Below are 13,697 nucleotides of genomic sequence, written 5' to 3'. Positions count from 1 at the left end.
ATCATTAAACAAACCATAGCAATAAGGGAAATAATAAAATGGACCTGTTCCAAAGTATATACACCCTTAGTTCATAATATCGTGTATTGCTCCCTTTTTGTATCAATGACTGCTTGCAGTCTTTTGTGATAATTGTGAATGAGGCTCTTTATTTTCTCATGTGGTAAAGCTGCCCATTCCTCTTGGCAAAATGCCTCCAGATCCTGTACATTCTTTGGCTGCCTAGCATGAACTGCATGTTTGAGTTCTCCCCAAAGTGGCTCAGTGATGTTGAGGTCCGGAGATCATGATGGCCACTCCAAAATCTTCACTTCCTTCTGCTGCAGCCGCTGAAGGATCGACTTGGTCTTATGTTTCAGATCATTGTCATGTTGGAAAGTCCAAATGCCCCCATGTGCACCTTCCTGCTGATGAATGCAAAATTGCTTCCAATATTTTCTGATTAGATGCTGCATTCATCCTGCCATCAGTTTTGACTAAATTCAATGTGCCACTGTAATTCCCCCCCCCCCCAAAAAAAAAAAACCAGTAGAGGTCCACCTCCATGCATCACGGTAGGGATAGTGTGCCTCTCTTCATAGAGTTTATGGTTGTGACCATAAAGTTCAATTTTTGTCTCATCACTCCAAATTATTTTGTTCCAGAAGTTTTGAGGCTTCTCTAGGTGCTGTTTGGTGTATTGGAAGTGGGCTGATTTGTAGTGTTGATGCAGCAATGGCTTTTTTCTGCCAACTCTACCATGCAGCCCATTCTTGTTTAAGTATCTCCTTATTGGGCATGCTGACACACCCACACCACTTTGTTTCAGAGAAGCCTGCATTTCAGTAGAAGTTGCTTGTGGATTTTTCTTTGCATCCCAACAAATTTTCCTGGCAGTTGCCTGAAATCTTTCTTTGTCTACCTTGGTATTAACAGAACCCATAACTTTCCATTCTTGACCAGAGTTTGAACAGTGTTGATTGTCATTTTCAAATCTTTGATATCTTTCTATATCCTTTTCCTGATTTATAACGTTGAACTACTTTTGCTCACAGATCCTTCGAAAGTTCTTTTGCTTTCCCCCATGCTTCAATAACCACCAAAGTCAGTGCAGCCATGGATGAATTGCAGACTGTGTATTTATACACAGACACTAATTACAATCAAACAAAGAACAGTGTGGATACTTCCCCTTTCATTGCCATCTAAACATGTGTGTGTCAACTTGACTGCATATTATCAGCCCAAACATTCAAGGGTTTGTAAATTTGAATAGGACCATTTTATTATTTCCCTTATTGCTATGGTTTATTTAATGATTGTGCTATTCTGTGATGCATAGTAGTTTAATGTGAAGACTAGTCTTAGCTTGGGAATCCCACTTGTGTGAGACTTGGTGAACCAGCTTGTCTTCAGAGAAAGTGAAATTGCTTACCTGTAATGTGTATTATCTGAATGCAGCAGTTCACCAGTCACCTAAACCCACCCATCTCCCCTCCAGAGGGGAGTCTTGAGGCTGCTGCAATACATGAACCACCACACTTTTGTCTTTTCTAGAAAGCTCTGGAAGAATCCACTTATTTGGTATCGAACACCGTGGTATGACCCACTGTGTAACTAAACTGCTGTCTTCAGAGAACACCCATTACAGGAAGAATAGTTGCTTTCACTGGAAAACTGTAAAGTTTATTTTGTTTCTTACTTTTTATGTAGCAGGTAGAAAAATCCAAAAGCCAGTTCACATGTCTTACTACTCTAGAAGATACACAAGCTGTCAGAGCTGTAGCATTTCATCCAAGTGGTGCCTTGTATGCTGTCGGTTCAAATTCCAAAACTCTAAGAGTCTGTGCCTACCCAGACATTATTGATCCAAGGTAAGAATGAATCTAAGCAGTAATTTTAAAGTCACGCCTTCATTTGTCCTATAATTCTTTTCAGAGACCAGTGCATCTTAGCTAATCACAGATAATTTACTCTTCTCCATGATGTTTTCCTTATTGTGTGATGGTTTCATGGCCTTATCTTGGATTCATAAACTGTGTTCTCACATATGAGCTTTCAAGAAGAATGGACCTATCTAGCTTCTGTTTATGCTGATCCAACAAAAAGAATCCACAATTTAAAATGTCAGTTTTTGCTAAGACCAAGACTGTTGTTAGAACAGCGCAGTACAGAACACATTTTATTTTCTCTGTAGTGTAGTCAGTGACTTGGTTGGTTTGCAGTAGCTTTGCATCAGATGAACCTGAAATAGTACTTAAACATTTGGTGTGTTTTGTTCTTTCTCTCCTATTCACCCTAGTCTACCATTGGTGTAATTGCAGCCTACAAAAGGTCCTCTTCTGACTAGGCTTCAGCACCAGGCTATGTGTTAGTGTTACAAGCAGGTGTGCACTACTGTTGAGCGCGTAATTTTTGCAAGGGGTGGGGAAAGGAATGTCCCCCTTTTTACCCCCACCCCGGGTCTGCAATGAGCATATTAATATATAATATTGCCAGAAATGAACTTGATTGTTCTAGGTGAGTAAGAAGTGTAATGCATGAAATGCAATTGGATATTATAAGGCGAATTTTAAAAGCTCGGCGTGCGCATTAATTAGGGGATGCACGAAGGAGTCAGGCTTGTGCCGGTCATCCGTATTCTAAAGAGCACACTTAAATGCCACAGCGTGCACATCTCAAAAGTTTCCAAAAAAAGGGGCATGGGTATTATGGGACCTGTCCAAGAGATGTGTGAGTAACTACTTACACATTCTGGCACGTGCTGAGGTCCCCTGCCCCATAGCTTTACTTCTGCCATGGATAATGTGTAAGTTATAAAAGGGGTTTAAAGGGTCTGAGGTAACCGGGGGGAGTGTAAGCAATCAAACCCGGGGGGGGTGGAGGACCTAGCTCTTAACTGGACAAACTGGCGGACAAATTGGTAAACTGGGAATAGCATGGGCACACGCCCCTTTTAAAATTCCCTAACTTATTTATTTATTATTTATTTAAGGATTTTTATATACCGGGGTCCGTAAGAAACATCACCTCGGTTTACATTCAAACATTAATTCAGCAAAGAGCTTTACAATATAACATAATAACTGTATGAATATAAGACTAATTAACTTATGCGGTAGAAGCAGAATTTGCATGCCCACTTAAAATTTGGTGCACATGTGCGCGCGGCCAGGCTATTTTATTACATGTGCAAGTTATAAAACTGCAGCATCCCTGGGTGTGAGCTGATGGACATGCACAAATGTGCCCCCATGCACCAATTTTAAAATTACCATCCCTGGAAGTAATTATGTGCATGTATGCTATTCTATGATCTTCAAGAGAAAAACACGTATTTGCAGTGTTTTGTATAAATGTGAATTGGGGTGAGGGCAGTTTATGGGCATTCTGGGGCAGGGTTTGCAGGTATGCACACAAGTTTCTATTTTGTAAGAAGCATCTGTGGTACATTTCCAAACTTGTCTGTATACTTTTAAACCTACTGATTGACTTGTGCAGTTGAAATTGCCCTTGTTTTTTGTTTATAGTTTTTGTGTGGGAGGTCTGGGTAAACTGGTGGAGGTATCGGTGAACTGTTGATTCCGAGTATGGGTGCAAGTATGTTCAGAAGCAAAATACACACATACTTTACAAAATACCTACTTCTCCATTTATATCTAGACTAGCCGTTAAGCCCATAACAACGGGCTACATTTAAAAAAAAAATTTCGGTCTATTTCCTTCCCACTCCCTCCCTCTCACCTCCCCCTCCCCTCTCACTCTCTCCTCCCTCCCCCTCCCCTCTCACTCTCTCCTCCCTCCCCCTCCCCTCACCTCACTCTCTCCTCCCTCCCCCTCTCTCAATCCCCTCCACTTTCAGCTCATCCACAACCCGCAGACGGAAGATCTCCGGGGGGGGGGGGTCCCTCCCTCCCTCCCTCCCTCCCTCCCTCCCTCGTGTGCGCCACCACCGCTACTGCTCCTCGCCGCCGCCGCTGCTACTGCTCCTCCCAGCGCCATTTTTATTTTTCAGGCACGCTCCACTCTGACCGATGTACTCACCTGCGCATGCATGGTAGAATTGCTCTCTACTGCGCATTTGCGGGCCGTCTGTCAGAGCCCATTTATAAGGTAGGTTATTACACATGCATTGTTAGAATTAGGTGCATAAAATATATGTTCATAAAATTTGTAGAGAAAGTATGCATGTTTCTGCATTGCAAATAGTTTATGCATGCACTGAAACATATACACATACTTTTGGGGCAGAAATTTGTGGTATTTTATGAAATATATGGCTTCCACCATACAGCTTATAAAATACTAGCATAAATCTCTGCAGATCCACTTACATGAACAGATGGTATACTGAGAACAGTTTTGAAAGTTTGGGCTCTGACGTCAATATTTAGCAGCCCAGTGAGCAGACAGTTTAGTTGGCTGAAGAGAGCTGGATAAAATTGTCACAGATATTCAGCAGAGCATTGCTGATTAAGAGCTCCACTAAGTATAGCTGAATAAAGACCTAGTTACCAGGTAAAAACATATCCGGATAATTTTAGGACTGCTGTCCGGCATGACCAGAATTATCTGCTTTCGTCAGTCTCAGAACACCCCTAGGAACTATAGCAATGTTTAGATTTGGCCAGCCAAATGTTAAGCAACTAGCACTGAAAATCAGTGCTTTTTGGCACTTCAGAATGGATTATATTCAGGTGCTGAAGGTATTTCCCTATCCCCAGAGGGTTCACAATCTAAATTTATACCTGAAGCAATGGAAAGTAAAGTGACTTGCCCAAGGTCACAATGAGCGATAGTAGGATTTGAACTTTTGGGCTTCCCTGAATCGTAGCCCACTGCTATAACTACTAGGATAGTCTTCCATTATCCTCATCCCCTGCCCCTTCCAGAATTTGGTTGGCAAAAGTTAGTCATCTAGTGAAATTTAGGTGACTAAATTTAGCCAGTTAGCCTGCTCAGTTTTCAAAAGCTTTCATCCTAGCTAAGTACTAAACCAGTTAGATCTCTTTGAAAACTGACCCCTTTGTATAATTTGTGGTGTTACGTCACATTATTGCTTGCCTTTTATTTTAATTGTGGGATGTAGAGTAGTCCAGTAAGAGAAAAATTCCATTTGTCCTCTGCTTTTTTTTTTTCATGTCTATCAAATCCCTCAAAAAGATGCCCTTTTTTTTTTTTTTTTTTTTTTAGAGAAAGTTACTTGCCAAGAATCTGGGTTTTTGTTTTGTTTTTTTTTACCACAATGATTGAAATGTTTCAAAATAAAGTGCACACAGAAATAGTATCACTGCACACACTTTTTTCAGCAGTTCAGTGTGCAAACGTTTTCAGCTAAAATGAGCTCCTGTTTAAACAAAATCATAATTGTTGATGGGAAGACCTCGCCAGCTAGGTTTTTGTTATCTAGCACTGTATTCCTGTAATCAGGCTTAAGAGATTTTTCCTGACACATTTGTGCGTTGCTAGTCAGTTAGGGACAGTCATAAAAAGACACCCTGCTCGCCCCCTTTCCTGCCCCGCAGAGTGACTCATAACTTGGGAAAGATGATTCCTTTGGAAAATGTAAATGCCAGAGCTCTAAAGCTTTAATGTTCCAGGGACTTTGAGAAGGCAGGTTGTCAGATATGTGGAGGGGTTGTAATTGTATCTGTAGTTTAAAAGCCTTTTGCCATAGATGATTGAAGAAACAGTTTTGAAAATCGTTCCAGTTTTTGTCTTTTTTTTTAAAGTGCTTGCATTATTACACATTTCTCCCATGCTGATTTGCTTCTGCTTTTTAAATGTATAATACTGACATGAGGCAACCTTCAAAAGTTTGCATCTGTTTGCACCAGGGAAAGGGAGAGCATGAGCAGATGAATACTGCTTTTCTTTCTAGCGTAGCACAAATTTTGTACAACGTTGTTTGGCAGTGTTCCTCACTAGAGACAGCAAATGGCTCCAGTTCTTCGGACAACAGAAGAAATGTGCCTTGAAAGTTCAGAGCCATTTTGTTCCACGGTTTTGCAGCATAGAAGCTCATGGTAATGGGATTAAAATGGCAAAAACTGACAATTTGGCAGAGTTTGCAGTTTGTAAAGCAGGCAGTGAGTGCAGTGACATTGCAACTCATTTAATTCTGTTCAGGGGGCTTTTCTTTTTTTTTAACTTTTATTTTCTGAGAAATTTTGAAATTTTTAAATAAATCTTTATACAGTTTTAAAGAAGTTGCTGGTTTTATAAGTTGCATATTTGCAATATCATAAAATACAATTATCTAATGAGATCCCAAGAATAATACATGTAAGACTGGAACATGAAGTTTAAGGCTACAGACTCCAAGGAGTACACAATAATTAGAAAAAAATAGCATGCGGGCAATCTGTTTACGTTTATTTGCATACATTGGATATTAACTTGAATTTCCCCTGAAGTATTCAGTTACTGGACATCATTATTTTCATACACATAATTTGGTTGCTGAAGAATGTATGTCTCTATATTGGGGCCTGTGCAACTTGTGCTAATACGTTTTTGGCTGAACTTTGGTAAAAATGTAACATGCATTCCAAAATTTGCTATGCAAAATAATTTTCATGTAGATGCTAAAACATTGTCTCCAGAACATGTATGTAGTAATGGTGTGCACATTAATCCACAAAAGTATGCCATTCATGCTTCCTGCTTTGGCAAGCCTTGTCCTAAATAGCCCAGGGAGAAAGGCTTGGTTGGCATGGGGGATTTCCAGAGGTAGTTAGACAGTTTTAAGCCTTAGTGTGCATGGTAAAGATTTAATACCTGTTCCAAGGCAAATGTTAAATTTGGAGAGCATACCATACTATTTCCTATGCACAAGCTAAAGCCTTGTTTGCATGTGATGTATCTTCATTTACATGTGTATACATGCTAACATCTTCTGACTCTGGTTTAGCTGAGCCATTATGCATTTCTCCTAGGACAAGCAGGATGGCTGTCCTCACATGAGGGTGACATCACCCGATGGAGCCCGGCATGGAAAACTTTGTCAAAGTTTCTAGAAGCTTTGACCAGCACACTGAGCATGCTCAGCATGCTGCTATCCGCGCAACCACGCAAGGATCCCCTTCATTCTCTTCTTTTCCGCAGTGCAGTTGCCTTGCAGTTTGTGGAACTCCATTTGTTCTTCTTTTCTTGATAAAGTTTTGGTTTTTTTCTTGACTTTCTCATCCAATTCCCCTTTGTGGTCGATGCTATCTCGGTCGGTAGTTTTTCTTCCTGTTTCTTTCCTCCAGCTGGCGGTTGATCCACAGATGCTTCACCACACGGGGACCACTGGTCATCGACCGCACGCCATGTGGTTTTTCCTCATGGTGTCGACCGTTTTTTGTCAGTGTCCCCAGTGCCTGCGGACCATATCCATCACGGATCCGCATGAGCTCTATATCATCTGCTTGGGGGCCTCGCATGATGTCTGTGGGTGTCTGTGTGACCAGATGATCCCCAAGAGCCATCAAGCGCGCCTCGATAAGAAGGAAAAACTTTTCGGGACACTCAAGTCTGCTCCATCTATACTTGCTTCGGATCCTTCAACTCTAAGAGGTCGCGGGGAGCTCTCAACATGCTTCCCCTCACTGTTCCTCTCACCGGTCCTTCCAAGGATCCCGGGGTTGGTGAGAGAGCCTTGATAATCTCACCACTCTCCTGAGCACCAGGATCCTCTGCTTCCTCAGCACTGGGGAAAGACTTGTCCGAGCATCGAGGGAGATCACTTAAGCATCGTCACCAGTTGCTGTCGATGCCTGGCTCTGGTTCTGGTGCGGCACTGGCAGCTGCCAGGCTGCCACCAAACACTGGTCATCAGAGGCCCCATCCACCGATGCCCCCGGTAGCCCTAGGTATTCCCCACTGATAGCGGTGCCAGGCACCTTGCCTCCTCAGGGCTCCAAGGATGAGCCGGTGACGCCTCATCCCCCTCCCTCAGTCCTGGCTACACCGGACTTTCAGGAGGAGCTGGACCATAGGGTGCAGTCCACGGTGCTCAAGGCGCTTCAGATCGTTGAGCTGCCGATGCCACTGGCCCCCATACCAGTGCCCAAGCCCCCGCCATCAGTTTTAGCACCCTTGCTGGATCATCTGGACATCCTTTTAGGTGCCCTACTGACACAGCCGGTGCCCAATGGACCTTAGATTCCTCAACGGCCACTAATGCCCTCCACTGGAGTGATCCCGATCCTCAGGTCCTCTGAGGAGGAAGGAGACAGCTGATGCCGTGGTTCCGAGACCACAATTTCCCGAGCCCCTGCCGGGCCATCCAGACTTCCACGTTTGGTCCCCTCTATGCCAAGGGAACCATCGATTCCCTCGGTAACTTTGAGGCCTCCGAAGGCCTCAGAGCCCAGAGCTGATACCCCTCACGGACCTCATCCGCGTCACGTTGGCCCTGGTGAGGAGGAAGGTCCTTACGACCCTTAGGGAGATGATTTTATGGAGTTGTCCTCTAAGTATTCGGGGAGCCCCCCCTCCCAAGGATCTGTCCTTTGCGGAGTTTGTAATGTTCTATGGCTGAAGCCATCCCCTTTCAGCTGTTCATGGAGGGGGATGTGTGACACAAAATTCTGGAAATACTCCAGTTTATCGACGCTCCTAAGGAGATTGTGGCGGTTCCCATCCTCAACATCTTCAAGGACCTCCTCCACAGGATAGCAAAGAAAGGAGAAGTGGTGATCGTTGGAGACTTTAATATGCCAGATGTAGACTGGAGAATCCCATCTGCAGAATCTAAAAATAGTAGAGAAATAGTAGATGCCCTGCAAGTAGCTTTATTCAAACAAATGGTAATGGAACCCACGAGAGAAGGAGCTATACTCGACTTAGTGCTCACTAATGGAGATAATGTCTCAGACGTCCAGGTGGGTGCCCACCTCAGCACCAGTGATCATCAAACGGTATGGTTTAATATCACAAAAAGGACACGGAAAAGAAGCACAAAAACCCAAGTTTTGATGTTCAAAAACACAGACTTTGATGAAATGGGGAAGTACCTGGAGGAAGAACTAAAAGGCTGGGAAAACGAGAGAGATGTGGATCAACAGTGGACCAATCTAAAAGGAGCAATCACCAAGGCAACTAATCTATATGTTAGAAAAGTAAAGAAAAGCAAAAGAAAAATGATACCTATCTGGTTCTCAAAGGAGGTGGCTGACAAAATAAAGGCTAAAAGAACAGCATTCAAGAAATATAAAAGATCCCAAAAGGAGGAACACAAAGAAGAATATCTGGTAGAACTGAGGGAGACGAAGAAATTAATCAAGATGGCAAAAAGTCAAGCGGAAGAGAGGATTGCCAAAGAGGTAAAGAGTGGTAACAAAACATTTTTCAGATATATCAGTGAAAAGAGAAAAGTTCAAAATGGTATAGTGAAATTGAAAGGTGGAAAGGATCAATGCGTGGAGAGAGACGAAGAAATGGCAGAAATATTAAATGAATACTTCAGTTCTGTGTTCACTAAAGAGGACCCTGGAGAAGGACCGACACTAGTTAACAAGAAACTGGAGGGGAATGGAGTAGATGTAACTCCATTTACAGTAGAAAATGTATGGGAAGAGCTGGTGAAACTGAAAGTGGACAAAGCCATGGGGCCTGATGAAGTTCATCCCAGAATACTGAGGGAGCTCAGAGATGTGCTGGCAGGTCCGCTGTGTGACCTATTCAATAGATCCCTAGAAACGGGAGTGGTGCCGAATGATTGGAGGAGAGCGGTGGTGGTCCCGCTTCACAAGAGTGGGAACAGAGAAGAGGCTGGTAACTACAGACCGGTTAGCCTCACTTCGGTGGTGGGAAAAGTAATGGAGTCACTGTTGAAAGAGAGAATAGTGAACTATCTACAGTCGGGAGAATTGCTGGACCAGAGGCAGCATGGATTCACCATTGGAAGATCCTGTCAGACAAATCTGATTGACTTTTTTGACTGGGTAACCAAGGAATTGGATCGAGGAAGAGCACTCGATGTCATCTACTTGGATTTCAGCAAAGCTTTTGACACTGTCCCGCACAGGAGACTGGTGAATAAAATGAGAAGCTTAGGAGTGAGTGCCGAGGTGGTGGCCTGGATTGCAAACTGGTTGACGGACAGAAGACAATGTGTGATGGTAAATGGAACTCTCTCTGAAGAGAGAGCGGTTTTAAGCGGTGTACCGCAGGGATCGGTGTTGGGACCGGTCCTTTTCAATATCTTTGTGAGCGACATTGCGGAAGGGATAGAAGGTAAGGTATGTCTTTTTGCGGATGACACTAAGATCTGCAACAGAGTGGACACGTCGGAAGGAGTGGAGAGAATGAGACGGGATTTAAGGAAGATGGAAGAGTGGTCGAAGACATGGCAGCTGACATTCAATGCCAAGAAGTGCAAAGTCATGCATATGGGGAGTGGAAATCCGAATGAACTGTATTCGATGGGGGGAGAAAGGCTGATGTGCACGGAGCAGGAGAGAGACCTTGGGGTGATGGTGTCTAATGATCTGAAGTCGGCGAAACAATGTGACAAGGCGATAGCTAAAGCCAGAAGAATGCTGGGCTGCATAGAGAGAGGAATATCGAGTAAGAAAAGGGAAGTGATTATCCCCTTGTACAGGTCCTTGGTGAGACCTCACCTGGAGTATTGTGTTCAGTTCTGGAGACCGTATCTCCGAAGAGACAGAGACAAGATGGAGGCGGTCCAGAGAAGGGTGACCAAAAAGGTGGAAGGTCTTCATCAAATGACTTATGAGGAGAGATTGAAGAATCTAAATATGTACACCCTGGAGGAAAGGAGGAGCAGAGGTGATATGATACAGACTTTCAGATACTTGAAAGGTTTTAATGATCCAATGACAACGACAAACCTTTTCCATAGGAAAAAAATCAGCAGAACCAGGGGTCACGATTTGAAGCTCCAGGGAGGAAGATTCAGAACCAATGTCAGGAAGTATTTCTTCACGGAGAGGGTGGTGGATGCCTGGAATGCCCTTCCGAAGGAAGTGGTGAAGACCAGAACTGTGAAGGACTTCAAAGGGGCGTGGGATAAACACTGTGGATCCATAAAATCAAGAGGCCGTCAATAAAGAGTGGGTGGCTCGCCAGAATGACGGCTACTGCCTGGAGATAATACCCTTATTCAATAAACATACACATGGTTACTGTGACTCCAACATCACTCTAAGCTACAACAGCAAGAGGAAATGTGGAAAAAAGGATTCGCACTCACAAAGAGGGGAGTAGCTGGCTTGTTACGGCGGTTACTACCCCAAACCAAATAAGCCTGATACTTCACTTTCAATACATATCCAGCATAGCTCTCTGCTTCAACGGCAGGGGAGAAGAAAAACTGATACTTCACGCATAGCTCTCTGCTTCAACGGCAGGGGAGAAGAAAAACTGATACTTCACGCATATCCAGCATAGCTCTCTGCTTCAACGGCAGGGGAGAAGAAAAAAGGATTCGCACTCACAAAGCGGGGAGTAGCTGGCTTGTTACGGCGGTTACTACCCCAAACCAAATAAGCCTGATACTTCACTTTCAATGCATATCCTGCTTCAACCGCAGGGGAGAAGAAAAACTAATACTTCACGCATATCCAGCATAGCTCTATACTTCAACGGCAGGGGAGAAGAAAAACTGATACTACACGCATATCCAGCATAGCTCCCTGCTTCAACGGCAGGGGAGAAGAAAAACAACCAATAAGGGCTGAATAACACAGTCTGGGTAAAACAAATAAACATGGGTGTAGCTTGCTTATTGCGGCGGTTACTACCCCTACTACCCCTAACTAATCAAGCTTGATATTTCACTTGGTTGCAGCTCCATCACTGCTCTCTACATTAATGGTGGGGGTGGAAGGGAAATAGAACCAAAGAGCTAAGAGAAACAGATAAGTATGAGAAAAAAATGTGAAGCTTGCTGGGCAGACTGGATGGGCTGTTTGGTCTTCTTCTGCCGTCATTTCTATGTTTCTATGTGGGAGCACCCCATTTCTATCTCCCCCGTCAACAGAAAGGCTGATGCTACCTATCTGGTGCAGCAGGCCATGGGGTTCAAGATACGGCACCTCCCCCACCAGTTGGTGTCGTGGAGTCCACCCTGAAAAAGGCCTGGCGCTCCCGCACCGATGCCTCCACCCCCCCCCCCCCCCCCGGTGGTGGGTGGCTCATATCACTGCCTATCAGCTACACATGACCCAGTATAACCAGGAAAGGCTAGCCAACCTCCCCTGCACAGGTGAAAACCTCTTCTGGGATAAGATCCAGGATGCGGTGGCGCAACTGAAGGATCATCATGGCACCCTTCAACAGTTGTCTGCTAGTGCCTCTGAAGGCCCGTCCTCGGCCAGGAAATCCTCCAGGCTGGGGTCCCATAAACCCTTTTATAAACAGTGGAAATTTTATCCTCCAGTTCCCGAGCTCATACGCCACGCACTGGTTCTAGGGGCCGTCCTCACCAGCAGCAAGTGCCTAGACCCCAGCCGGCACCCCAGGAGGCCCCAACCACAGGCTTTTGACTGGTGGCAAGGGACCAGAAGTCAGTTGACCATACCCCTGATGCCGGATCCCCCAGTAGGAGGCAGGCTTCTCGGCTTTGCCCATTGCTGGGAGGAGATCACTTCGAACCAGTGGTTCCTCCTCTGTCATCCGTCAGGGGTACCATCTCAACTTCAGCTCGCTTTCAGGGACCTCTGCCCCATGTCCATCATGGGTTTCGTCTGCCCAGCAGATCATCAAACAGAGCTCTCTGCCCTTCTAACAGGCACGGTAGAGCAGGTCCCTCGGTCCCAGCAGGGCCGAGGGTTCTATTCAAGGTATTTCCTCATTCCAAAAAGGACTGGTGGCTTGCCTCCTTGACCTCAGGGTGCTGATCAAGTTTCTCGCAAGAGAAAAGTTCAAGAATTGGACGTGCTGATTCCCCTCCTCGGAGGAAGAGACTGGCTCTGCTCCCTCGATCTCAAAGAGGAATATGGTCACATAGCCATTTTCCCTGGCCATAGGAAGTACCTCCACTTTGTGGTGGGGACGGCTCATTACCAATACAGGTTGGCTTCCGCCCCCATGTTTTCACCAAATGCCTGGTACCATTTGATGCCTGATCTCAGACATCAAATGGTACATGTCTTCCCGTACCTCGACAACTGGCTGATCAGGAGTGCCTCCCGGGTGGGGGCCCTGAGTGCTATGGTTCTGACAGTGCAGGCACTACAAACTTTGGGTTTTGTTATCAGCTTCCCCAGTTTCATCTCTGCCCGTCTCCTCAGCTGGACTTCATAGAAGCCAGACTGGAGACAGCACGGGAAAGAGCATTCTTACCCAGGAATTGGGCGCTTGCACTCACCTCGCTGGCCACCTACATTCGCAGCAGCCAGCAGGTGTCCTCCTGTATGCTGCTCCGCCTGTTGGGTTACCCCTCTCGCCTGCCTGTGCATGCGGAGGGTTCCTTGGACCTGGTGGGAAGACCTCTCCAACTTGGAGAAGGGACTCCCCTTTCAGACTGTTCCAGCTCACCTATGCCTCACCTCAGGGCTAGGGAGTCCATATGGATGGTATCCATATACAGGGTGTCTGGACCGCTCGCCAAGCCCGCTGTCAAATAAACTTCCTGGTGCTTCAGTTGATAAGTTATGCCTTGTGGGCATTCAGAGACTGGTTGTCACACAAGAAAGTCCTTATCCGGACGGACAACCAGATAGCGATGTGGTTTATCAATAAGCAGGGTGGCACGGGTTCGTTCC

The 13,697-nt window shown here is 45.1% G+C and overlaps 1 protein-coding gene across 2 annotated transcripts in view; it reads left to right on the top strand.

The window, feature by feature from the left end:
* The window catches only part of WDR47 (WD repeat domain 47), a 125,082-nt gene that overhangs the window by 86,256 nt on the left and 25,129 nt on the right, over positions 1 to 13,697 (top strand). For both annotated transcript variants that reach the window (XM_029618230.1, XM_029618231.1), the window contains exon 10: positions 1,693 to 1,853. In XM_029618230.1, the coding sequence (XP_029474090.1) occupies positions 1,693 to 1,853 (161 nt within the window). The remainder of the gene's footprint in view (positions 1 to 1,692; positions 1,854 to 13,697) is intronic.

This window comes from Rhinatrema bivittatum, chromosome 10 (genome assembly GCF_901001135.1).
Source record: "Rhinatrema bivittatum chromosome 10, aRhiBiv1.1, whole genome shotgun sequence".
NCBI classification, from domain to species: Eukaryota; Metazoa; Chordata; class Amphibia; order Gymnophiona; family Rhinatrematidae; genus Rhinatrema; species Rhinatrema bivittatum.
The sequence above is the reverse complement of the archived record's forward strand: the minus strand, read 5'-3'. Positions and strand labels throughout refer to the sequence as shown.